This window comes from Spermophilus citellus, assembly GCF_964194105.1.
Source record: "Spermophilus citellus genome assembly, chromosome: 7".
Taxonomy (NCBI): Eukaryota; Metazoa; Chordata; class Mammalia; order Rodentia; family Sciuridae; genus Spermophilus; species Spermophilus citellus.
The window spans coordinates 110,439,530-110,466,281 of record NC_138188.1 but is presented as its reverse complement, the minus strand read 5'-3'; the positions used below and the strand labels follow the sequence as shown (position 1 = coordinate 110,466,281).

The window sequence follows — 26,752 nt, the reverse complement described above, 5'->3', positions numbered from 1 at the left end:
TTTTGCTATTGCTCATTGGCAAAGAGTTATACCCATGGGAGGGGCTGACCGTATATTAATTTTTGGAATTTCTAGCCTGAACCTCTTTGGCCTGCTTCTTTCTCTCTGAGCCTAAATTTCCCCCATTGCCTGGAAGGAGAGACCTGAAAAGCTGTAGGACTTGGGAGGTTCCTAAAGGAGAGGTGTTTAATCAGCTTTTTTGCTGCTGTGACCAAAAGACCTGACAAGAACAATTAGAGGAGGAAAAGATACTTAGGTACTCACAGTTTCAGAGGTCTCATTCTGTAGATAGCTAGCTCCATTCCTCTGGGCTTGAGGTGAGTCTGAACATCAGGGTAGAAGGGTGTGGCAGAGAGAAGTGGCTCAAGACATCACACCAGGAAGCAGAGAGAGAAAGAGAGACCTCTGCTTAACAAGGACAAAATGTGTTCCTCAAAGGCACACCTCCAATGACCCACCTTATCCAGCCACACCCTACCTGCTTCTAGTTAATCCCATCGTGGGATTAATTCACTGATTGGGTTAAGGCTCTCATAACCCATCATTTCACCTCTGAACCTTCCTGCATTGTCTTACATTTGAGCTCTTTGAGAACACATATCTAAACCATAACAAAATGTTCGGAAGAAACATTGAGTGGGCTGTTCAGAGAGGGGTTGGACTCATTCAGATTTATTCCTCCTGTTTTCTCTGTGGCATCAGGTGACAGAGCTGGCACCTCTGGGATCTTTGTTGGACAGACTACGTAAGCATCAGGGTCACTTCCTCCTGGGGACTCTGAGCCGCTATGCTGTGCAGGTGGCTGAAGGCATGGGCTACCTGGAGTCCAAGCGCTTTATTCACCGTGATCTGGCTGCCCGAAATCTGCTATTGGCTACCCGTGACTTGGTCAAGATTGGGGACTTTGGACTGATGCGAGCACTACCCCAAAATGATGACCACTACGTCATGCAGGAACATCGCAAGGTGCCCTTTGCCTGGTGAGGGGCAGGTGCTGCTGGCTCAGGGTGTGGACCCACCCTGGTCCCAACCGATCCAAGTCTAAAGCTTTTGCAGCCCTTGGCTCTGCCTGGGCCTGCCCTTGCCTGTTCTGGGCCTGCCCTTGCCTGTTCTGGGCCTGGAGTGTCCTTATGTAGAGTACTGGAAGGCACAGGCATAAATGCTATGGGCTCAAGGCTGTGCTACTTAGTAGAGTATTAAAAGACTTCCTAGAGGATTCAATGTTAAGGTCCTAAAATATTAGAAGGTTAACCAGGCAATACAGGTTGGTAAGTATGTTTTAGGTAGAGCTACTGGCTGGCAGGGCCAGACTGAACTGGGCCTCATAGGCTGCTCACCTGTGTGCTGTGGTGGCTCCCAAGGTTGTATACCATATGATCAAGAAGTCCCTGACCTCTATGTGGGCTTCTTCTGTGATGAGATCATGTGGTCCCCTAAAGAAGAATAGTCTTTATGATAGGGGGAATTTGTACAGTTGTACTTGCTAGAGCTTTGGGTGTGGGCAACTTTGTTAATTCACGATATATGCTCACCCTGGTTAATAACTGACTCTGTACCATGGGTAACCATATATCCTGGATTATGTCTGGAGTGATTAATAGCATCCTCTCTTGTATTCAAACATCCTGATTTGAGTGATAAATTATGAGGTCACCTTTTTTTTTTGGGCGGAGGTGGGGGTGTGGTATACCAGGGATTGAACTCAGGGGCATTCTACTATTGAGCCATTGTATTTTATTTAGAGACAGGGTCTCACTGAGTCGCTTAGGCTCAGTTGCTGAGGCTGGATTTGAACTCTCAATCCTCCTGCCTCAGCCTCCTGAGCTGCTGGGCTTACAGGCATGCGCCACCACACCTGGCATGAGGTCATCTTTTTTTTTACTGCCCCTTGAAACAACCTTGTGGAGTGCATAGGTTATTATTCCCATTTCACAGAAGAGGAAAATGAGGCTTAGGGATCTTGGGTGACTCTCGGAATTCCATTTTGAGAGAATCCCATGAGAGATCTTTCTATTCCATCCAAGGTGCATGTTCCTCATTCTGTACCTCAGTGCACCCTGGGAGACCCCTTTTCTAACTTCACCATAGTGCTGTTTCTCCCACACTCAGGAGTGAGCACAGGGTGAGTGTGGGTGTATTTGGGTAAAGCCAATGTAACTGTTTGCACCCATTTTATTTTTTCCCCAGGCCCTGTCTGAATTTTCTATCCATACCTTTATGCTGAAATGGTTTCAAAGCCTGTGCTCTTCCACAAAGCTAGAAATTGTCATCCTTCTACCAGAGAAAATAGCATGAGACCTCATCATCCCTTCCTGTTTTAGGGCTTTCTGACCCCTTCCTTCTCCCTGCTTCCCTGACAGGGAAACCCCTTCCTCCTTCTCTCATCCCAGGCTTTATGTGAATAACAGACCTGAGTATATCAAGAAGTCCTGCCCTTCTCTGTGTACTTCATACCATGTTGAGCCTGGCACATAGGGCAACAGTAAATGCTTATCAAATCAGTATTTTATGTCCATTTGGGTTGATGCCAGTAGAGGCACTCAAGAGCCCTTCTCTTTGACCCCTCCTCTGCCAGGTGTGCCCCTGAAAGCCTGAAGACACGTACTTTTTCCCATGCCAGTGACACCTGGATGTTTGGGGTTACGTTGTGGGAGATGTTCACCTATGGCCAGGAGCCCTGGATTGGCCTCAATGGCAGTCAGGTGAGGAGCTGTGGATGTGTTCCCTGTTGGATGGGTGGGGCGTAATTCTGTCCCTGGTTCCTAGCCTGGTCTTTTTGGAATTGTCTGATATCTGATGTACTCCCTCCTATTTCACACCCCATGTTTGTTCCATCTATAGAGAGCTGAGCAAAGAGAGGGATCACCCTAGTAGATCAGGGGAGAGGAGAAGTGGGATTGGCTCTCATTCATTTGTCTTTGCCACATCCTGCTGTTCTGAAGCCACAGGCCTGGGCATAATGGTCTGAGACTCTGGGGATGGGCCTTTCCCCAGCAGATTTCTTCTTTGGAGGATAGATAGGATAGCTAGCAGTTCCAGTTCTAGGATGGTCTGGAGGGAAGGTGGGAAGTAAAGAGCTATCTATCCTCCAACTATGTACTGACCCACCATCAGATTCTGCATAAGATTGACAAGGAGGGGGAGCGCCTGCCCCGGCCTGAGGACTGCCCCCAGGACATCTATAATGTCATGGTCCAGTGCTGGGCTCATAAGCCGGAAGACAGACCCACCTTTGTGGCCCTGCGGGACTTCCTGCTGGAGGTGAGGAAGAGGTCTTGTCTGCTCATAGGATCTGGGGTATCTAAGCAAGGAACCACCTGAGAGTTAGTCTCAGGGTGGTCAGTGACCTGTCTTTGTCCCTAGGCCCAGCCCACTGATATGCGGGCCCTTCAGGACTTTGAGGAACCTGACAAGCTACACATCCAGATGAATGATGTCATCACTGTCATTGAGGGAAGGTAGGGCTGAGTCCTGCACTGGGATTCCTTGAAGAGCACAGGTTGGACGGGCGTTCCTCTAAGGTTCCCATGGCAGCACTTGGACTGGTGGCAGGCCTGAGTGTCAGTGTGCCATGGCAACTGGCCTGAATCAGCTTCCTGAGAGAAAGGGTCAGGATGTGGATGCTATAGTTCAGATGGGATTTTTCTTAACTCTGCCTCTATTACCCTTGTCCCACTGGGCCCCAGACCTGGCCGTGTAGATCAGGGGCAAGCTGCCATTATGTTGAGGAGTAGAATGTTTCCCAGTCTAGTGTTAAGGCCAAAGCAAGCAGAGCACTTGACTCCTGGGTATTCCTCCTCTCATCATCCCTCTCTGCCTTTCTTCCTTCTTCTTCAGCATAGACTCCTTTCTTTTTTTTTGGTCTGGGGATTGAACCCAGGGGCATTGTACCACAGAGCTACATCCCTAGCTTTTGGTTTGTTTGTTTATCTTGAGACAGGATCTGGCTAAGTTGCTTAGGGCCTCACTAAATTCACAGCATAAGACTCTTGACGATCCACCCAGGTGTGTCTCAAGACCCCAAAGCAGCCTGTCCTTGCCTAGGTCCAACTTTGTCAGCTGTCCATCCATGTGGACATCTTTTTTTTCTGCTTCATATCATTTCCATATGGCCCTCTCCCAGGGCTTCAGGGTCTTGGGTTTCCCTCTGTCCTCAGCTTGGGACTTTCTTCTTCCCATTCTTCCAACTCACCCTTTTCAGGACTGTTTTTCAAACTTCCTTCCTGCCCCCCATTGGCTAAAACTCAAATCTTAGACTCACACCTGAACCCCCTGTTAGTAATTCTAGGGCCTGCCTTGGAGGCCTCGCCCTCTTCTGGCTCCACCTTTTGTTATCTGATCCCCAGGGTGTCTGAGGAACTGGTTAGGGCAGGCTGGAGATGCCTTTGGGGCAGGGGCTGAGTGTTGAGGACTGGGAAGACTGAGGCAGAGGGAATTCCCAGTTCTGTCCTCTTCTGACACAAAATCAGGCAAGGATATGTGTCCCACAGAACCCTTTCTGCCTGGACTTTGGGTTGGTGGGCCTGTTGGGGCAGTGGTTAAATCTTGTGTTCCATGGGGACTGGCCAGTGGAGTAAGTCTCTGGGTCTGGGTCTGAGTGGTGGAACAGGCCCTATATTCCCTTTTCCTCTGCCCCAGGTCAGGGCTCCCTCACCTTTGGGCCTAGTATCTGGGATAGAATGACATTCTAGCAGGTTGCAGGAGTACATATGGTTGGGGAGTTAGTTGTGGTAGAATAAAGCAGAAAATTGCTAGGAGAGACCTGGAGTATAGGAAGAAACAATCTGCGGGTTTATAGCTGAGTTGGCAAGGAAAGGGTTTATAGGCTTGGCACCTTGGAGAGCAATGTGGAAATAGGAAGATTGAGGGTGAGCCCTCTCTGGAGGTACCTAGCAGGAGCTTAAACCATAAGTCTGGGCCTCAAACCAGCAGGCTGGTGGGAAGGGTAACCCCACTCCAGAGAGCCTTCGGCCTGACCACCCCTCCTATGCTCCTGTAACTCCAGATTTTTACCACCCCCATCTCCTCTCAGGGAGCCTGGGGGTGACTCAGGAGCTTCCTGTGTTTCCTGGGTGTGTATCTCTGGAGCTGGCGCCCTGGGTTACTGTGAGCAAAGCAGGCTGCGGGAGGGGTTGGGGGAGCGGCTTCTCTTGGAAGGCTGTCTTAGGTGCACCCTGTCCCACCCTTCCGTCACAGGCTTTGGTTGTATCCAGCAGCAGGTTCTGCCACAGGTTGCTGCTGTCACCAATGGTTCACCACACAGGGCTCCTCCTCCTGGGCCATCAGCCTTGACTAGGACAACAGTGCCTGCCCTGGGTCCCTGGAGCTGCTCAGGAGGTGGGAGGTGAGGGGCAGGAGGCCACAACAGCCGGTGAGGCTTTGGGAGTGGGCCTTTGTGTTGGTGGTACCAGAGCTTTACCAGAACTCTGCCCCCTTGTTTTCTCAGTCCCCGAATATCTCTTTGTTTGTTTGGCTTAGTCTGTCTCCATGTCCTAGGGTGTACATGGGCCATTTGTGTCTCTGTGAGCGATGGTTTGCATATGAGGGCCTCTGTTTCTCTGGCTCTTACCTCTCTCCTTATCTGGGCTCTTCTCTTGGTTTTTGAATTCCTCCTTGCTAAAGCCATTTTCACTGTGTTTCCTAGTTCAGAGCCTGGGAAGCCACTTGTCTGTCTCCAGCTCTGACTGATTCTGTCGGCTCAGTGCTTCTCAGAATGCCAGGCAGTGGGCAGAGAATACACCTTGGTGGTTTGTGAACTGAACTTAGGCTTTGTCTAGAGTTGGAGGGACAAACGATGACTGGTCTTTCCCAAAGGATCTTATTTAGAGGGTGGGATGTCTGGTAGTAGTCATTTTACATTCTATTTTTACAGAAGTGATAAAGGGCTCAGAATTTGAAATCCATTTTCAGGTCCTTGGCCTAGCCTGGCCTTGAGCCTCTACTTTCAGTGGAAGTGTGTGTTTGGGAAGGCACTAAATATCTGGGTTATCCTGGGAGGCCAGAGGCTCCCAGAGACAAGGGGCAGGGATAGGGTGTGTATCTATGTGTGTGTGTGTGTGTGTGCACGTTTAGGTGATGATTTGTTAAGCCATTTCTGAACCACCTTAACCTGGATAAGAATTACGTGCTGAGGGCTGGGATGTGGCTCAATCGGTAGCGCGCTCGCCTTGCATGCGTGCAGCCCGGGTTCGATCCTCAGCACCACATACCAACAAAGATGTTGTGTCCGCCGAAAAACTAAAATAAATAAATAAATACTTAAAAAAAAAAAGATTTCTAAAGCTGGGGCATCTGAGATTTCTAAAGCTGGGGCATCCTTAGGCAGTTCTCAGCCCAGGCTATAGTTTCCTGTCTTCTCTGCCCTAGGGGATCTGTTAGGAAGCCTAAAGGGAGGGCAGCAGGAAGTAGAAAGTTCTCAGTGAAGGTGCTGAACCCTTTTTTCACTCACCCCGGGCTTTCTCATGTGTCTGCTTCATTCATTGTGGATGGCTGGCTTGGCCCTCCAATCAGTGTGGAGATTTTAATCTGTGTATGACAGGAAGAGAGGGTATGGCTGGAGCAGGCTGGTGGGAAGGGCTAGCCTTGGACCTGTGGGCTGCTGGCACCTTGGCCCCACTGAGCCTCAAAGGCATATGTGGGATGTAGCATTGACCATCTTGGAATGTTCATTTGAGCCTTGTCAGGAGAGAATGCTGCCTCTGAGTGTGCCTGGGTGCAATCCCAAAAGACTTCTCTTCCTCTAGTAGCAAGCATGATTTTGAAAAATGATGTTGGGACTCTCAGTGGCCATGGGATTCTGGCCTGGGCTGTACCTGTAATAAGGGCAGGTGGCTTTGGTGTCTTCTTTCACTCTTAGAAGTGGATTCAGAAGGAGGCATCTGTGGGAGGAGCTGGGCTGTGTTGGTAAAAGGAAAGATATAGAGGGAATGACCTCTAAGTGAGCACTTCTAAGGAGGTGTGGAGAACAGTCCCACAGCTGCCCCCAGGGTGGCAAGGGGCTACCCTATAGAGGGCACCACCAGAGAGCCTGTGGTATTAGGGGGAGCAGCACTGGGGCCTGTCTTTCTAGGCTGGTGCTAATCTGCCAGCTTTCATGGGTGGCTCTGTGTGTGGCGGGAAGCCTTTTTCTCCTACTTAGAATGGCCTTGCTATTTTCAGATGGGTCTTGTCCCTTTTTAGGGTACTGTCTTCTCTTCTTCCTTCCTTTCCTGCCCTTCCCACCCTGAAGGCAGGATGTAATCACAGGGTTGCTCTGTCTGGTGGTGGGCCAACCAGGCAACCTTGTTTACAAGGAGGCTAGCTGAGGGAGCTTGGCACCTCCTCCCCTGGCTCCACTTCTCACCTCCCTAAGGACTTCTGTGCTCATGGGGTGTGAACATTGGTCTCTAGGACAGGCTGTTTTGGGGGTCACACCATCCCAGCTGGGCTGTGTTATCTCAGGGAGCAGTGGGTCCAGGTGCTCAGGTCCAGGTGCTTCCCCCATTCTCCTCAACCTCTCTGATCTATTGCATTTTGGAGGATACATTTTGTGTGTTTCTGGCTGTGGGACCGGTGACATGAGGGTGAGGGAGTGACAGGATAGGCAGCATGGTGCCACATGTGTCATAGCAGACCAGATTCTGCCCATGTCACCAGGTATGAGAAATTCTAACAGTAGGTACAGACATTTCACAATCTGTCACAGCTTTTGGGGTATTGGAGTGTCCAGAGGATACCTCTGTTCTTTTTTAAAAAAATTTTTTTGTAATTGTAAATGGACAGTATACCTTTATTTTACAGAATACCTTTATTTTATTTGTTTACTTTTATGTAGTGCTGAGGATTGAACCAGTGCTTCATGCATGCTAGGCAAGTGCTCTACCACTAAGCTACAGCCCTAGCCCCGAGACCTCTGTTCTTTTCCACTTGCCTGCCTGCCTGCCATCCTAGCCCAGGCCTGGTTTAGGCTACATCAACATAGGCTTTGTGTCTAAGGGCAGAGAGAGTGAAGGTCTGAGGGTCCCATAGTCTGCCTACATTGTGAGTTCTGAGTTCCTTTCTAGAACTCTCATATTAATACAAGAATAGAACTCCCAAGGAGATGGGCAAGGTGGCAAGGACCCTAGTTCCATAACCCTATCCCTTAGATATAGGGAGCACTGGCAGAAAGAAGTCTTGGCTTGCCCCAGGTGCTTCCAAATACTTGAAGGCCTGCACATAGAAGATGGATTGTGGTTGGAGGGCTCCAAGCTCAGTGCTAAGGCCCACAGTGCTCCCTTGGTCCTCTGCATCTGTTAAAACTTCTGGAAACTGGCTGAAAAATGAAATCTGATGCCGGAAGAGGACTAGAGCCAGGCCTTGCCAGAGGAGTAGGGAGGCAAGATAGTATTGTGAGAGGAGTTGCTGGCTTTGCAAACTTAATACCTGGATTTGAATCCTGGGTCTGCTGCAATCATTCTGGTAACCATAGGCAAGTTATGTCACTTGTTGCAACCTGTTGCCTTATTTGTAAACTATAGGAAAAGCTGCCTGACCCATCTTGGGATCTTAGGAAGACTGTGAACAAACAGCCAGGCCCTGTTCAGGGAGTGGCAGGTCATGGGGGTGTACTTGGGGAGGTGGGATAATGCAGACTGTCTAGTTCTGAAGCCTATCTCTTATGTTGCTGTTCTGCCAAGATGGCAGTTTCTGTTGGCAAAGAGCTTGGTTTGAGAAGGGCCCCACTACCTGGGCAGTCCCCTGCCCCCATGCCAGGTATCTACCTTGTCATCTCTGTTGGGCAGGGCTGAAAACTACTGGTGGCGTGGACAGAACACACGGACGCTGTGTGTAGGACCCTTTCCTCGCAATGTGGTGACCTCCGTGGCTGGTCTGTCAGCCCAGGACATTAGCCAGCCCCTGCAGAATAGCTTCATCCACACAGGGCATGGCGACAGCGACCCTCGCCACTGTTGGGGCTTCCCTGACAAGATTGACGAGTAAGTACCTGGACAGGGCCACTGGTCCTACCTGGCCCAGGGATCCCAGGATCAGCAGCCCCTTACCACACGACACATAAGCTCTCATGGGCTCCTTACCCTTTGTATTTGTCTTCAGCCCCAGATCCTCGCTACTTTTCCCTCCTGATTTTTATTTTGCTTTAGGGAAACTGTGGAACCCTAAAAAGCTCCACCTGAGAGTCAGGATTCCCTCTCTTCTGTTTTTGAGTTTGTTATATTATTTACTCTGTAAGATGGGCACATTTAACAGATGGGGTTATATATTCACCTATGAAGTAAGGATTGTAAGTATAAGTATACTCTGGTTTTTTTGGCGGGGGGTACTGGGGATTTTGAACCCAGGAGCAAAGACAGAGTCTTGCTGAGTTGCTTAGGGCCTCACTAAGTTGCTGAGGTTGACTTTGAACTCAAAATCCTCCTGCCTCAGTCTCTTGAGCTCCTGGGATTAGGTGTGTGTCACTATGCCCAGCTGTAAGTATATTTGAATTAGAAAGCATTGCTGGGGGAAGGGCAACAGAATAGAATAGACAATATGATTGATGTATGTACATTCCATGTATGTATTATATGTCAAAATACATTCTGCTGTTATGTATGACTAAAAAAAATTTTTAAATAAATCGTATGGCAAAAAAAAAAAAAAAGAAAGCATTGCTGGGCGTAATGGCACACGCATGTAATCCGGTACCTCAAGAGGCTGAGGCAGATGAAAATCAAGTTTGAGGCCAGTCTCAGCAACTTTTGCAAGATCTTGTTTCAAAAAATATTAAAAAGGCTGGTGATGTGGCTAAGTGGTAAAGCACCCTTGGGTTCAATTCCTGGTACCAAAAAAACCCCACAAAAATAACCAAAAAACACAGGTCATGAATTACCAAGGTTAGACCCACATTTTGGCTTGGTGGTAAGGTTACCAGGGCCGTGGCCTTACGGCCTTCTGGCACATTGGCTTTGGGAAGATAGATTTTGGAAGCAATTTAGTTTGAAAGCTCTGACCTGTATTTGAGCAGTTTTCCTGCTGCTGGTACCAGAGCCCTGGCAATGTGAGCCTGCTAGGTCAAGCAAAAATGCCCTTCTTCCCAGAATCAGGGGAACTGTCCTGGAGGGAGCTTCCTGCAGGGGAGCTTCAGAGGGAAGAGCAATGGCTGCTAGCTACCCCCACACTAGAGCTTACTATGACTGGTAGGGGGTTGTAGTCTCCTTTAAGTAAAGAGTAAGGTCACTGGGAGGCATCTGGGAAACCACAGAAAAATTAGGCACTTCCTGGGTGCCTCCCCCTAGGGAACCCCCTGGCAGCTTCTCCTTCATACCTGTTGGCAGCCCTCTCCCCTGCTGACTTCTCCTAAAGGGCATGGTATAGCAGTTCTCCACACTACATGTCTGGCACACTGGAACACTAGCCTCTGAGGGGACTCAGTCAGGGTCTCTTTCCTTATAAAACTCAGGCCACGGCTGTGAAAGCTGGGGCAACCTCCAGGAGGAGGCCAGTGCCCTTTGTCCCACTCCTGGCATGTCATGGCCAGCCCAGCCCCATTCCTCTGGGCTTTAATCAGCCTCAGTGACTAAGTCCCAGATACTAATAGTTGGCACAGGGGCTAAGGATGAATCTGAAGTAGCGCAGGTGGCCCAACTTCTCCCCCAACTTCTGTAGTTGAGCAGAAGGATGCCTTCTGTCACCATGACCAGGGGGACTGGAGCTCAGAATATTTCTGCCCCAGGCTCTTCCAGCAGGGCCTGCAGGACAGAGGAGTGTGCACCAGTAGGTAGCTGCCTACAGTGGATTGGGTGTAGGTGGGGAATTGAAGATCCTCTCTGCCCTTATGGCAGAAGGCTTTTCAACTTGGGTTTAGATGTCCTTTCTCTGTCCTTTTTCCATGACTCTTGTCTGGCTACAGCTTACATCTATACAAGGGATCAGGATCTGTGGATTGGGAGTTGGGAGCCCAGCCCAGCTGTCTCTTAAAATGAAGGGGTCTTAATGTTGTTTTACCCTGGACACATTCAGTATTTTATTTTCTGCCTAAACCCAGGGGATAGGCTCAGAATTTCTTCCAGAGGTTTCCTCACTGCCACTACTTTACACTCTGAACTGGCTCTCTCCCCACAGACTGTATCTGGGAAACCCCATGGATCCTCCTGACCTGTTGAGTGTGGAACTGAGCACCTCCCGACCCACCCAGCACCTAGGAAGGGTAAAAAGTAAGAGCCCTCCCATATCCTGGTTCCCTTATTCATTAGCTACCCAGGAAGGGACACTGTCTTCTCAGGACACCCTGAGCCTGCTGTTCTTCTGGGGACAGCTGGGTCAGGGTAGCAGGCGGGACAGCTGTGACCCTGGCTCCGACTGGGCGTGGGGTAGAAGAAGGGAGGCAGCTGTATCCGCTGAGGTGGGCATCCTGAGGTTGGTCCTGTATCAGCCCTGCCCACCTCAGCTTCCTCCTCCCTCCTTCCTCAACGGCCTGCTCAGATCCTGGCTTTCCTCTCTTTCCCCTAATCCTGCTCTTCTCTCCTGAGCCAAAACCACCCCACGGGTTCCATCTCAGCCAGGAGCCTCATCCATCTCCTGGCTCCTGTCCTGTCATTCTGAAACACGGTTGTCCCCATCCTGCTGCCCATTTCCTCCCATGCAGTTGGGTTTGTATATTCACTCACTTCTATTCACTTCTCTCTCCCCCCCCTCACTGCACCCTCCCCCCCCACCCCCCTCTCTCTCTGTCTCTGTCTCTCCAAACCTTCCGGCTTTGTCTCGCTCTCTTGTCTTCTGTCTTGCTTGGTCATTCTCCTCTCCTGTCCGCATGGCCTGTCTTGCAGGGGAGCCTCCACCTCGCCCACCTCAGCCTGCCATCTTCACTCAGAGTAAGTGGGGCTGCTCAGGATGCCTTGGCCCCTGCCCTCGCCCCCTTTCTTCTCTCACTTCTCCTCTCTTCCTGGAAGGTACAGATCCCTGGTGGCTGGCTTGGGTGGGAGGGGAAAGCAGGTGTGTGCTGTGAGCTTTTGCTGACCTGGTCCAGCATGCCTGCCTCCCTGCTCCACACCCCCAAAACCTAGGTTTCACAGCAGGTGTGTGGTCTGGCACCCACATTTACCTTGCTCTTCCATGGCTTAGTCCTGCCTCACTCCCTTTCAGTCCTGCAGAGGCTGTTTGTGGTGGTGGTTCAAAAGCTCTGTCTTCCCAAAAGATAGCTCCTGTTGCCCATGCCTGCACTAATGGTGTGCTGTAATGGAGAGGGGGATACAGGTTTACTAACAGGGCCCAGAAGCAAGGGTAGTGGGGGCCTTGTGTTGATGGGGGAACATCAGAGACAAGACACAAATGGGATATGGCCTGCTCTAATTTAGGTGGAGGCAGGGGGCTTATCAGCCCTCGTAGAGGGCTGACAGATAGCAAGCTCCAGTCTCCTGTTGAGTGGGGTCAGGTGTGCACTGAGAATTTTGGCAGCTAAGAGGCATCCTTTTGAGAATTGGTGGTGGAAAGTTGGTGGGGGATACTTGGCTTTCTTACATCCTGCCTTCCCTTGTCTCCCATCCCTGTCTAACACTGCCTCCTTGTTGGGGTCTTCCTTTCCATCACAGAACCAACCTATGATCCTGTGAGTGAGGACCAAGACCTACTGTCTGGTGACTTTAAGAGGCTGGGCCTGCGGAAGCCAGGTCTGCCCCGAGGGCTGTGGCTGTCAAAGCCCTCAGCCCGGGTGCCCGGCACCAAGGCAGGCCGCAGCAGTGGGGGCGAGGTCACGCTCATTGACTTTGGTGAGGAACCTGTGATTCCAGCCTCTCGGCCCTGTGCACCCTCTCTGGCACAGCTGGCCATGGATGCCTGCTCTTTGCTGGACAAGACCCCTCCACAGAGCCCTACACGGGCACTACCACGACCCCTGCATCCCACGCCTGTGGTGGATTGGGATGCACGCCCGCTTCCTCCTCCCCCTACCTACGATGATGTGGCCCAAGACGAAGATGACTTTGAGGTCTGCTCCATCAACAGCACCCTGGTGGGTGCAGGGCTTCCTACTGGGCCCAGGCAGGGAGAGACCAATTACGGCTTTGTGCCAGAGCAAGCGCGGCTCCCTGCTGCCCTGGAGGACAACCTGTTCCTCCCACCCCAGGGTGGGGGCAAGCCTCCCAGCTTGGCCCAGACCTCGGAGATCTTCCAGGCACTGCAGCAGGAGTGTATGCGGCAGCTCCAAGTTCCGACTGGCTCACTGGCCCCCTCACCCAGCCCAGGGGCTGATGATAAGCCCCAGGTGCCTCCCCGGGTACCCATCCCCCCTCGGCCCACACGCCCACGTGTTGAGCTGTCTCCAGCCCCCTCAGGTGAGGAGGAGATAGGTCGGTGGCCTGGACCTGCCTCTCCTCCCCGCATACCTCCCCGGGAACCTCTGTCTCCTCAAGGCTCTAGGACCCCCAGCCCCCTGGTACCACCTGGTGGTTCCCCCCTGCCATCCCGGCTCTCAAGCTCACCTGGGAAGACCATGCCCACTACCCAGAGCTTCGCTTCAGACCCCAAGTATGCTACACCCCAGGTGATCCAGGCTCCTGGCCCACGCACAGGTCCCTGCATCTTGCCCATTGTCCGGGATGGCAAGAAAGTCAGCAACACCCACTATTACCTGTTGCCTGAGCGCCCGCCCTACTTGGAGCGCTACCAGCGTTACCTACGTGAGGCCCAGAGCCCTGAAGAGCCGGCCCCTCTGCCTGTGCCCCTGCTGCTGCCCCCACCCAGCACCCCAGCCCCTGCTGCCCCCACTGCCCCCACTGCCACTGTTCGACCAATGCCCCAGGCTGCCCCAGACCCCAAGGCCAACTTCTCCACCAACAATAGCAATCTAGGTACCCGGCCACCATCCCTGAGGGCCACTGCTCGGCTGCCACAGAGGGGTTGCCCTGGGGATGGGCCAGAGGCTGGCCGGCCATCTGACAAGATCCAGATGGTGAGTGCCAGGCTGGCTTTGAGGTGAGGGGGGTAGGGGCCTAAGGGATCCAGAGAAATGGGCCTGAGTGGTACTAATGGGTGGGTGTGCCCAGCTGCAGGCCATGGTGCATGGGGTGACCACAGAGGAGTGCCAGACAGCCCTGCAGAGCCACAGCTGGAGCGTGCAGAGGGCTGCCCAGTATCTGAAGGTACTACCACCTGTTGCCTGCTCTCTGGCATGCAGGGATCCTGAAGAGTGGTTCTATTGCTCCTAGCCCCCACCTCCTGGTTTTGACTCCTGCCCCAGCCGGTCTCATGGTATCACCCTCTGCCCCTCAGGTGGAGCAGCTCTTTGGGCTGGGTCTGCGGCCACGGGTGGAGTGCCACAAAGTGCTAGAGATGTTCGACTGGAACCTAGAGCAAGCTGGCTGTCACCTTCTGGGCTCCTGTGGCCCTGCCCACCACAAGTGAGTGAGCCCCTATCTCCTTGTCGCAGGAGGGGTCCCTAGAGCATGCCACAGGAAGAAAAAATGCAACACCTGAAAGGCCACGCACAGCCAGGTGGAGATAGGGCTCCCTAGCTGGGAGTGTAGGCATACAGCCCAGGAAACAGACAGTTTGGGTTGAAAGTGATTCCTTCTAAATGAATTTGGACCTTGAGCCACATGGTTTCCACTGGAGATGATGAGTACAAGAGGAACTTGCATCCTCTGGATGAAGACTAACTTCCCTAGCTCCTCAGAGAGCTATGTGCTCCAGAGAGCAGGACTTTAGGCCCAATGATTTGAACAAATGTTTCTTGCCTCTTTTTTAATGTTTGTGTTTTAACATTTCAGATGTTAATGCCTTTTGGGGGGGGATAGGTATTGGGGATTGAACCCAGGGGCGCTTTTATCACTAAGTTGCTTTTAAGCCCTTGCTGAGTTGCTGAGGCTGGCTTTGAACTTCTGATCCTCCTGCTTCCCCAGACAGTTGCTGGGATTACAAGTGTAAGCCATCATGCCTTGCTGAATTTCAGTCAAATGCTAATGCCTTTTTAAAGGAATATCCAACCAAAACAACAACAAAGTCGCCTTCTTTCCTGTCAGAACCTTATATTTGTATATAACAAAATATATAGCATATAAATAACATAATGATATATAAATATGTGTCCAAAATAGTTGAACAGGCAAATAAATGAAGCATAGGCATCATTTCAGGAAACGAGCACTGGTGGGATATGGGGTTCAACTTGCTGGGCTTAGGACATGGACAGTCCAGGTGAACCAGGCTTTGCTGCTCCCTGATGGTATGAGCTTGTGCACATTTCTGAGTCCTTGACTTCCTCATCTGTAGTTTTTAATCAGAAGCAATTAGAAAGATACAAGAAGTAGATCTGTCATACTGAATATACAAGAGAATCACTAAGTGTTAGATATCATCTCAGGATTATTCTTCCTAATCTGCATTCAGATAAATTTGGGATTTATTGTCTCTGTTGTCCTTGGATACACCAGTACACAATAATGCTATTCTCTTAATTTATTCATGGTTTATTAAAGAAAAAAACATTCCATGATTATAAGTTCCAAAATCATTGCCTAGAACAATCAGTTTTCAACTCATTTGCCTGGTGCCTAGAGGCAGTTTCTTCCTGTGGCTCTCTAGTGCTCAACCACAGTGGAGTTTCCATCACCTGTTTATCTAACCCATGTTGATGGAGGGATTTTTTTTATTCTTTCCCATTCTTTAGGCGCTGAGAGGTGTCTGGAGATTGAGATTCTGCTCTGAAGGAATCACTTGAGCCTATCCATGTGACTAGGGTAGGGAGACACTCCCACCCAGGCCTGGAGGAACTGCTGCTATCTGCTGCTCCCAGTGGACAGAGTAAAGCCAAGGCAGCAGGAGGCTGAGAATCCTGCCTTGCCCATCTCCCCAACCAAGCACTGACCCTGCACACTTTGGTTTAGACCTCAGTGTCCCAGCTAAGAGGTGGGAAGGAGCCCTGTAACAAGCTGGGGGCTGCCTCAGCAGGCCCTATGTGTGACTTGCCTCTGGCTCCAGTCTTTGACAGGGCCTGTGACAGGGGTGTGTCCTCAGGCCCTGCCCAGGGGAACAAGACAGAGGAAACCAGGCATGTCCTGGGCAGGGAGGATATATTGACCCTACAGAAAGGTGGGTCAGCACCTGGAAAACCCTAAGGGCTGGGCCCTTTTCCAGAGAGCCCCTGGTAGTCAGTTGGGGGTGCCAGACAGAATGTGACTTGTGGCCTCACCGTGGACATGTTATGAGGCTTGTTTGGTCTTAGAATCTTGTACCTGGATATAGCTCATGGTTGTTTAGGAAGCAGAGAAGGGGTGCCAGACCATCTTCTGGCAGGGACCAGGGCCGTAGGCCCCAGGGTTGGAAGGAGACCAATGGAGCATCTGCCCTGGGGGAATACCAGTGCTTCCTGTTTGATCCTATTCCACGCCCCGCCCGTGCCATCCATATTTTCCCACCAGCCTCTGTGGCCAAAGTTGCTGCCCCAGCTATCGATATTGCTTCTTCCAGAGAAATAAAGTTAGTTTCTATTTTATGTTATTTACTTGTGCCTGCCTGTTTTTTTTTATGCTTCTTAGTCAGCAGCTTGAAAGCCCCAAGGCTCCCCAAGTCATTATCATCTGTTCAGGGCTCAGGCCTTGTAGCACCACCTGTAGGCAGAGGGAGGAAATGCAGGCAAGGGAAACCCCAAGCCTGACCCTTAGCAGGGCTGTCCCAGAAGACAGCCTGTGCTTTTTTTGGTTTGTTTTTGCGTTTTAATTTTTTTTTTTTTTTTTTTTGTAATTGTAGATGAACAGCATGCCTTTATTTCTTTTTTTAATGCAGTCCTAAGGATTGAACCTAGTGCCTCACACATGCTAGGTAAGCATTCTGCCACTGAGCTACAGCCCCATCCCCAGCCTGTGTTTATACTCCTTGGATTACTTTAATGCAGGATATGCTGCAGGTGAGGGGACAGCCACCAAGTTAACTGGAGCTAAGCCAGAAGACTTAGTAACAAGGAAGGATTCAATATGTAGAAGTATTTTCTTTTGCTTAGTAAAGTATTCACATGGTTCAAAATTCAGAAGGTATTAAAGAATGTACAGTGAAGTGTCCCACTCCAGATGCCCACTTCCCTCCCCAGAGCCTGCCTTTACCATCCATTTCTTGTGTATTCTTTCTTTCTTTTAAACTTACAGTAGTTTGAAGAGCTTCACAGCAATATTCAAAGAGCTTCCCCATATGGTTATCTGGGTTACCATATCTTTTTAACCATGCTCTTTTTTCAATTTTTAAAAATTGTTGCACAGTGGTGGGATTTATTGTTACATATTCATACATGCACACAATATACTTTATCCAATATCATTCCCCAATATTTCCTCTTGACCTCCCCCTGCGTCCATTTTCTCTACTGATCTCTCTTTGTTTCATGAGATCCCCATCACCACCTTTCTTTTCTTTTCCCTCTGTAGCTTCTATATGTGAGAGATAACAAACTACCTTTGACCTTCCGAGTTTGACTTATTTAATATTTTCAAGTTTCATCCATTTCCTGCAAATGACATAATTTCAGATTTCTTTATGGCTGAATAAAACTCCCTTTTGTATATATACTGTATTTTCATTATCCATTCATGTGTTGATGAACACCTAGACTGGTTCCATAATTTGGCTATTGTGAATTGTGCTGCTACAAACATAGGTCTGCATGTATTGCTATAGTATGAAGACTTCAATTTTTCAGGATGATACTGAGAAAAGATATAGCTGGGTCACATGGTGGTTCCATGCCTTGTCTTTAAGGAACCTCCATGCTAATTCTATAGTGGTTGTACTACTTTAAGGTCTCACTAGCAGTGTCAAAGTATTCCTTTTTCTCCACATCCTCTCCAGCATTTACTATTGTTTGTAATTTTTTTTTTTTTTTTTGCATCAGGGATTGAACCCAGGGGTGCTTAACCACTGAGCCACATCTCCAGCCCTTTTCATATTTTATTTTAGAGAGAGGGTGTTGCTGAGTTGCTTAGGGCCTTGCCAAGTTGCTGAGGCTGGCTTTGAACTTGTGATCCTCCTGCCATAGCCTCTCCAGCAGCTAGGATTACAGGCATGCACCACTGCGCCTGGCCATTTGCATTTTTTTTTTTTTTTTTAGTTGTAGATGGACACATGCCTTTATTTATTTTTATGTGGTACTGAGGATCAAATCCAGTGCCTCACATGTGTTAAGCAAGAGCTCTACCACTAAGCCACAACTCCAGCCCTGTTTTTGTATTCTTGATGACTGCCATTCTGATTGAAGTGATGAAATCTCAGGATAGTTTTGATTTCCATTTATTAATTGGGTTATTCTTTTTTTTTTATTGTTAAGTTTCTCGAGTTCTTTCCTCTGTCAGAAGAGTAGCTAATGAAGATTTTCTTCATTCTGTAGGTTCTCTCTTCACATTCCTAATGGTTTCCTTTGCTTTACAAAATCTTTTTAATTTGACTTTATATTATTTATTAGCTCCTGACGTTATTTCCTGAGCTTTAGGGGTCCTATTGAGAAAGTCATTGCCTATGCTTGTATGCTGGAGTGTATACCTTATATTTTCTTCTAGGAGTTGCAATTTCTGGCCTAATTCTTAGATTGTTGATCCATTTTGAGTTGATTTTTGTGCAGGGTGAGAGATAAGATAGTCTCATCCTTCTAAGTATGGATAACCAGTTTTCCCAGCATCATTTGTTAAAAAGGCAGTCTTTTCTCCAATGTATGTTTTTGGCACTTTTGTCAAGGATCAGACAATTGTAGATTTGTGTGACATAAATAAGTTACTGATTGGCAGAAATGGTGTGGGTTTGACTATGTGGGTTTGTCTCTGTGACTCCTATTTTGTGTTTCTGTTTTTATGCCAGTATCATGCAGTTTTAGTTACTGTAGCTCTTTTAGTATAATTTGAAGTCAGGTATTGTGATACCTCCAGCATTGCTTTTTTGGCTTAGAATTGCTTTGGCTTTCTGTCTCTCTCATCCTTCCAAATGAATTTTAGGCTGTTTTTTCTAGTTTTGTGAAGAATATCATCAGTATTTTGATGAGGATTGCGTTGTATATTTTGGTAGCATGGCCGTTTTAACAATATTATTTCTGCCTATTCATGTACATGGGAGATTTTTCCAACTTCTTGTGTCTTTTTCAGTGTTCCATAATCATGCGCTTTTTTTTAAACCTTTATTTTTATTTATTTATTTATTTTTATGTGGTGCTGAGGATTGAACCCATTGTCTCTCATTTGCTAGGCGAGCGCTCTTCCACTGAGCCACAACCCCAGCTCCAATCATACTCTTCTTAATGAAGAGATATTTTGGTTGTTCTCATTTCTTTGTAGTTACAGCTATTGCTGCATAAGTCACATATGTGGGCTATCTTTCATTGGCAAGTGAATCAGAAGGAGGAGTTATCGGTGGTGAAATTCCTGCGTCAAAGAGCATGTGCATTGACGATGGATGTTGTTAAATTGTCCTCAGTAGAGAATGCAGTGCCAGTTGCCATACCAGCAGTGTGTGAGAACTGTTCACATGATAGGGAACTTTCTGATCTTTGTCAGATTGACTGGCAGAAAATGGTGTGTTTAGAGTTTTGATTTGCATTTCTTTTATGAGTAAACACAGTTTTAAAAAGTTGAGCCATTTGTATTTTCTCTCTTGTGAGTTGTCTGTTAATATCCGTGACCCATTTTTTTCCCCTGCCTATCCTCTCCACGACCCATTTTTAAAAAATGAGATTATTAATCAGTTCTTGTGTTTGGGGGAATTGCTACATTGAGGACATTAGTTCTTTGAGCTTAATGTATTATATGGACTTTAAGAAAAGAGGTAATCATAGAAAGCAAGATGGGAGCTTCAGTTTATTAAAATCAAAGTGGAAGCCATTCAGGATGGGTTGTGGCCAGTAAGCTTTGAGTATTGCTATTAGACCTGGCATCTATTTTCAGCTGTGTTTCATCACATAAAAGATATTCAACCAGGGCTGGGGATATGGCTCAAGCGGTAACGCGCTGGCCTGGTATGCGCTGGGCGCTGGGTTCGATCCTCAGCACCACATAAAATAAAATGAAGATGTTGTGTCCACCGAAAACTGAAAAATAAATATTAAAAAAAATTCTCTCTCTCAAAAAAAGATGTGTCCACCAAAAACTAAAAAATAAATATTAAAAAATTCTCTCTCTTAAAAAAAATAAAAGATATTCAACCAGCCAGACACAGTGGTGGATTACACACCTGTAATCCCAGCCATCTGGGAGACTGAGGCAGGACTGGGAATTCAAGGCTAGCCAGGGCAACTTTGCAAGACCCTGTCTCAAATTAAAAAACAAACAAACAAAAAACAGTTACCCTTTCAGGGCCTGTAAACTGAGGGAGAGAAATTCCTGCTTCAAAGGATGGTTGTAGGGACTAAAGGAGGTCACAAAGGTAGACTTTTTGCCCAGTGCATGGGCCATAATAATGTGCCCACTAAACTGTAACCATTATAAATTTTATTTCTCATATTCCTTTCTGTTTTTGCCAATTAGCAACTTATTTGTATCATACACCTACCACATGTGTATAGAATTGTGTTCAACTTTTCCCATTTTCCCTTAAAAATTCTTAAATGGTTTATTCTTTTGCTACACAGTTGTCTTAGTTCAGGAACATTGTTAACTCCATTTAAACATCAGTTTTTTTGGTAAATGATGGCAGCCTTTGTACACTGTAAGAGGGTTTAATAATCTGTTAGAGGCTAAGGCAGGAAGACTACAATTTTGAGGCCAGCCTGGCACCTTAGCAAAACTATCTCAAAATAAAGGAGCTGGGGCTGTATCTCAGAGGCAGAGCTCTCGCCTGGCATGTACGAGGTCCTGGGTTTGATCTTAGTACTACAATCAAACAAACAAAAAACATTCAAAAGAGTTTTTTTTTTTTTTTTTTTTTCCCAAGGGATTCCACAGCATCTGGAGGTTTTTCAGGATCAGGAGATTATGTCATACATAGTTTCCTAAACCTTAGGGTTTCCTGCTGGTTGTCTTATAGTCTGCCTGCAGCTCTTGCAAGCATCTCCTGGATAGTGTTACTGAGATCTTAAGGGAGCATGTTGAAAAAGCTGACTCTGCTTTGCCAACATGGGGAATCATCTCAGGATTTACTAGGCACTTTGTGTCGAACCCTGATGATGGGGCACAAGCCACATAGACAGTCTACCCCTGGGGAGGAATTGACAGTCTTTTGGGAACTGTGATATCATTATAGCAAGATGATGAGTGCTGTACAATCACTCTGTTCCTGAGGAGTTACTCCTCAGAAGGTAACCTTGTGCTGACTTGATTGGTAAGATGCTAGGAAGTTGAGGGGGTGACAACATTGCAATAGGCTGCTGTAAAGGTTAGAGCCATGAACTGGCTTGTCCCAGAGCCTACTGTTCTCTTGTTTTGGGGTGGGTTGGAGGCAGCTCTTGAGATCTTGGTGAGTGAGGCAGGCTTGAATCATGAAGATGCTGGTGTGAAATGGCTGAGGTATTTTTTTTTAATTTTTGCATTATGATTATACTTAACAGTGGGAATTTTTGTTACATATCTATACATGCACACAATGTAACAGTATAAGTTGGTCAGTATCATTTCCCAGTACCTCCCCTTTCTCTCCCCTCTTCCTTCCCCAGTCCCTTTCCTCTAATCTACTGTCTTCTATTTTATGAAATCCCTCCTTCCATTTTCCCCCTGATTTTTCTCTATAGCTTCCACATATGAGAGAAAACACATCCCTTGATTTTCTGAGTTTGGCTTTTATTTCACTTAGCATGATGTTTTCTAGTTCCTCCATTTACCAGAAAATGACAAAATTTCATTTTTTTTTTTATGGCTGAATAGAACTCCAAATATTCCACATTTTCTTTATCCATTCATTCATTGATGGACACCTAGGCTGGTTCCATACTTTGCTATTGTGAATTGTGCTGCTGTAAACGTGTGTATACTGACTTCTTTAGGATAAATACCAAGGATTGGTATACCTGGGTCATATGATGATTCCGTGCCTAGTCTTTTCAGGAATTTCCATATTGATTCCGTAGTGGTTGTACTAATTTACATTCTCACCAGTGATACAAAAGTGTTCCTTTTTTTTTCCTGTGTCCAGGATTTATTGTTTTTTTATTAATAGCTGCCATATAATAAGTGAGGTAAAATCTCAGATGTAGAACATTTTTTCATAAGTTGTTGGCCATTTGTATTTTTTCTCTTGAGAAGTGTCTGTTTAGTTCACTTGCCCATTTTTTGACTATTTTATTTGTTTTTTGGAATTAAGTTTTTTGAGTTCTTTATATATTCTAGATATTAATTCTCTGCCAGAAAGCTAGCTAGCAAAGATTTTCCCCCATTCTGTAGATTCTCTCTTTACATTCTAAATTGTTTCCCTTGCTGTGCATCCCACTTTTCTTGATATTTTTTCCTGAGCTTTAGAAGTCCTATTGAGGAAGTCGTTGCCTATAGGTTAGAGTGTTGGTCCTGTTTTCTTCTATCAGTTGCAAAGTTTCTGGTTGTATTTCTGGGTCTTTGATCCATTTTTAGTTGACTTTTGTGCAGGATGAGAGAGAGGGATCTAGTTTCATTCTACATATGGATATCTGGTTTTCCCAAGTGCTGAGTTCTTTTGACTTTTTAGATGAAGGGAGACAGCAGAGGAGAATAAGCAGAGGGAGATGTGATCACATCTGTGTCTTTAAGCAAGATGGATCTACTTATAAGTGGCCCACTGCTCCATCTGCAAGTGGAGGAAATATGTGGCACATGTCTCACAGTACCCCGGGAACAAAAAGGTGTTAGTTTCAAGCAAGTTATTATACAACTATAAACAAGACCTCCAAGTTCTGGAAGCCTTGGTGAGAGCAGCAGTTTCTTAAAGGCCAGTCCAGGGCCACTGATGGTCTAGGGTCAGGTTTTCATTAGTTTGAGGTGAAACATTAAGAGTAAGAGCCCTGCTACTGAGCTTTTCTTTAAACTAAGTGCATTTCATTTTAATGACCATCTTTACTAAGATTTTTTTGCCTTCCTTCATTTTTGGTATTGAAATGGCTATTCTTATGTGGTGATGTAGTAATAATATTGATGGTAACTTTGCCCTCGGTGCTCTTATGCAGTGATGTGGTGTCAGCATTCTCCTCCAGCAGTTAATGTTACTCAAGTGATCCCTGAAATCAATCTTGAGAAGCAGCCTTGGGTAAGAGCACTTTTGTGTCATGCAGTGCCACCTGTTGGTAAAACCTGACATTGCAATTCCCACTCTAAATATCAGAGTGGAAAGAGGGATAAGATTATGCAAAATCATTTCGTAGTAAATCAATTAAGTTCAAGTGCTGCTTGCCCAGGGGCATGGGTACTTAAAGGGATGCAGCCCAGGTGTGGTGGCACATGCCTATAATCCCAGCAACTTGCAATGCTAAGGCTGGAGGATCACATTTGAGGCCAGCCTCAGCAACTTGGTAATCTTTTCTTAAAATAAAGGTTGGGATGTGGCTCAGTGGTAAAAGCACCCCTGGGTTCAATCTCTATTACAAAAAAAAAAAAAAAATTTGGGGTGGATGCAGCCCAAGGAAGCTTGGGGGAGAGGGGCAGGTTTGCCCAACATGGAGCCAAACCATGGAGCAGCTATGATCTAAAACCAGGAAAAGGGACTGGATCGAGATGCTCTGAAAGAGGCCACACTTAAACCTAGGAAAGAAGACAGCGGCCTCAGGGCTACATGATAGGATGCTGAGGGTTAAGGGAGAATATGCAATCACTTTCCAGGGAAGTCCTGGCCTGACACAGCTCCATTTGGGGTACCTTGGCTTCCAACTATATATATTTTTAATGTTTCTACAATTGTTATAATGCTTATTGTCAAATTGAAACATTCAGAAAAACTCAATGAAAAAATTTAAATAACCACAACTACTTGAAATTTCTATGTATTTACTTGCAGGGTTTTTTTTTTCTTGTGTGTGTGTGTGTGTGTGTGTGTATGTACATATATGTTGTGTATATTATGGTTTTATAAAAATAAGGTCCTTTAGCTGATTGCGGTGGCACACACCTGCAATCCTAGCAGTTTGGAACGCTGAGGCAGGAGGATCACAAGTTCCAAGGCCAGCCTCAGCAACTTAGGCCCTAAGCAACTGGAGAAAAATAAAAAAATAAGAAAGGGCTGGGGATGTGGCTAAATGGTTAAGTACCCCTGGGTTCAATTCAAGGTACCAAATTTAAAAATAAAGTCCTCTGTCATGTATTATTTGTAACCTCGTTTTTAAAATTTCATGTTATATTACAAACAGCTCCCAAAGCTTTAAAGTCATATTCTCAAAGGATGTTTAAACACTGTATGGTTTTTATTCTATGGATAAACTCTTGTTTATCCATACACATTATTTTGTTAACATTTTTATTTTGTAACATTATTTTAACAAATATTGCTTAGAAGCTTGTCAAAAAATTTGATTATTTTATTAAAGTAAAACATGTTTATAAAGAGAAGACTTGCATTCTAGAGATATATTTTAATTTGTGTGTGTGTGTGTGTGTGGTGCTGGAGATCGAACCCAGGGCCTTGTGCATGCAAGGCAAACACTCTACCAACTGAACCATATCCCCAGCCTGAGATATATTTTAAAATATTTATGAAGTGACCCATAAAGGGAATAGTCTAGATGGTCAAATAGTGTCTCCATTAGCCACGAGCTGAGAACTATTGAAGCTGGTGGGGCTGTGGGGCTCATACTACTCTGCTCATGTGCTTATACAAACCTTTCCACAACACAAAATTAAAACATGCACTGTCCAGGGACGCATGGCTTCCCCCTTGAAGCCCTTTGTGAGGAGACCTTGTGAGGTAGACTGCACCAAATTCTGAGGGGAATGTGGAAATCCCTCCAGTGCTTCCCTCAACAGCCTTGTCACGAGACCCTGCCCCTTCTGCTTGTTCACACCTTCTCCAAAGGCCTGGCACATAAAGGGCCCAATGGCATCAGCAGCACCTGGGAGTCTAGGAAATGCAGATCTGGGCCCTGGACCTGCTGCTGGACTAGAATCTGCATTCTACTGAGATTTCCAGGGTTCCCAGACACCATGATGTATGAAAAGTATTGAACCCGGGCAGCTCTCACTCTAATCCCAAAGAACTGGCAGGTCTTGGGTGGCCCTGCCTGGCTTCTGGTCCTCTAAAAGGGAGATTTGTGTTCCCTGCCACCCCTTGCAGATGGCTGCGTACCCATTCTACTTACCCCCTTTGAATAAGCACATTTAAAAAAAATTTTTTTTTTAGTTGTGGATGGACACAATACCTTTATTTTATCTATCTATCTATTTATTTATTTTTAATGCGGTGCAGAGAAATTGAACCCAGTGCCTCACACATTAGGCAAGGTCTCCACCACTGAGCCACAACCGCAACCCCTGAATAAGCAATACATTTTTAACAGTTTGTTTTACATTCAGATAAAATATACAACAAAATTTGTCATTCTGACCATTTTTAAGTGTTCGGGTAAGTACTGTTAAGTACATTCACATCATTGTGCAATGATCTTCACCATCCATCTCCAGAATCTCTTCATCTTATAAAACAGAAACTCTGGGTGCTGGGGTTGTGGCTCAGTGGTAGAGTGCTTGCTTTGCATTCATGGGGCACTGGGTTTGATCCTCAGCACCACATAAATAAATAAAATAAAGGTATTGTGTCCATCTACAAAAAAACCCAAAAACTGAAACTCTGTACCCATTAAACAACTCCTCATTCCCCCCAGTCCCTTGTGATCACCGTTTTACTTTGTCCCTATGGTTTGCAACTACCCTAAGTACTTCATGTGGTAGACTGGTACAGTATTTATCCTGTGACTGACTGATGGACTTCACTTAGTTTTTCTTCATGATACATCCAAGTTATAGCAGGTGTCAGAATTTCCCTCCTTGGAAGACTGAATAACCCATTGAATGTTTATCTCATGTATTTATCTGTTTATCTATGGACATTTGGATTGCCTCTACCCTTTGGTTGCTGTGAACATGCATGAAATATCAAGTCACTTCTTTCAGTTCTTCCAGGTTTATACCCAGAAGTGAATTGCTAGATTAGATGATATTTTTAATTTTTGAGAACCTCTGTATTGTTTTCCATAGTAGCTGTAGCTGTTTACATTCCCACCAACTGCAGAAGGCCTCCAATTTCTCTATATCCATGTCAACACTTATTTTCTGATGATGTGGCTTTGATTTACATTTCCTAACAATTACTAACGTTGACCATGTTTTCATGTTCTTGTTGACCATTTGTATATCTTTAGAGAACATCTGCTTAAGTCCTTTTCCCATGTTAACATTTGTCCTAATTGCCCCTTTTCTACATCTACTGAGCTGAAGTCTCATCCTTCACCAGCTGGTTTCTGTTTTAGCATGAGACAGGCTCTCCCTTCACATAAACCAGCACTTTCTGTCCCGGCTTTCCCCCATCTGCAGGCATTCTGAACATGTTCCTGGAGGAGTAGTGTCTTGCAAGTGCTTCTTACCCTCCCCCATTACACCTGACCTCCAGATTGTCTGGAAATGACTTGGAATCCTCCTAATGGCCTCCAACCTTGGGAAATACCACCTTTCCCACAGCCTTTCTAGCTTCTCAGCCCAGGCAGCCTCTTCCACATGCCCAGAGCCAACACACCCTGTGGCTCACGTCACAGTGGTCCTGTCGACTTGTGAGCTGCCCTCTGGAGCACCTACTTGGCTTTTGAAGGCTCATAGCAAGTGGTGGAAAATGTTCACCCACAGAAATGCTTATATTGGACTGAGTCAAGAGCTCTGATTAGGCAGACAGGGACAAG

At 46.7% G+C, this 26,752-nt stretch overlaps 1 protein-coding gene across 12 annotated transcripts in view; it reads left to right on the top strand.

Moving 5' to 3' along the window:
- Window positions 1-16,452, top strand: part of TNK2 (tyrosine kinase non receptor 2) — a gene marked incomplete at its 3' end in the record, with an annotated part of 47,299 nt that extends 30,847 nt beyond the window's left edge. For 6 of the 12 annotated variants that reach the window (XM_081302914.1, XM_081302911.1, XM_081302918.1 and 3 more), the window contains 11 exons: window positions 703-980; window positions 2,576-2,702; window positions 3,115-3,261; window positions 3,364-3,458; window positions 8,763-8,957; window positions 11,083-11,174; window positions 11,787-11,909; window positions 12,549-13,906; window positions 14,001-14,096; window positions 14,227-14,354; window positions 15,623-16,452. In XM_081302914.1, coding sequence (XP_081159040.1) covers window positions 703-980; window positions 2,576-2,702; window positions 3,115-3,261; window positions 3,364-3,458; window positions 8,763-8,957; window positions 11,083-11,174; window positions 11,787-11,909; window positions 12,549-13,906; window positions 14,001-14,096; window positions 14,227-14,354; window positions 15,623-15,629 — 2,646 coding nt within the window. Of the gene's footprint in view, window positions 1-702; window positions 981-2,575; window positions 2,703-3,114; window positions 3,262-3,363; window positions 3,459-8,762; window positions 8,958-11,082; window positions 11,175-11,786; window positions 11,910-12,548; window positions 13,907-14,000; window positions 14,097-14,226; window positions 14,359-15,622 lie in introns of those variants that run through there. The other 6 variants (XM_081302908.1, XM_081302913.1, XM_081302912.1 and 3 more) reach the window with 6 other exon arrangements.
- Window positions 16,453-26,752: the final 10,300 nt, after the last annotated feature.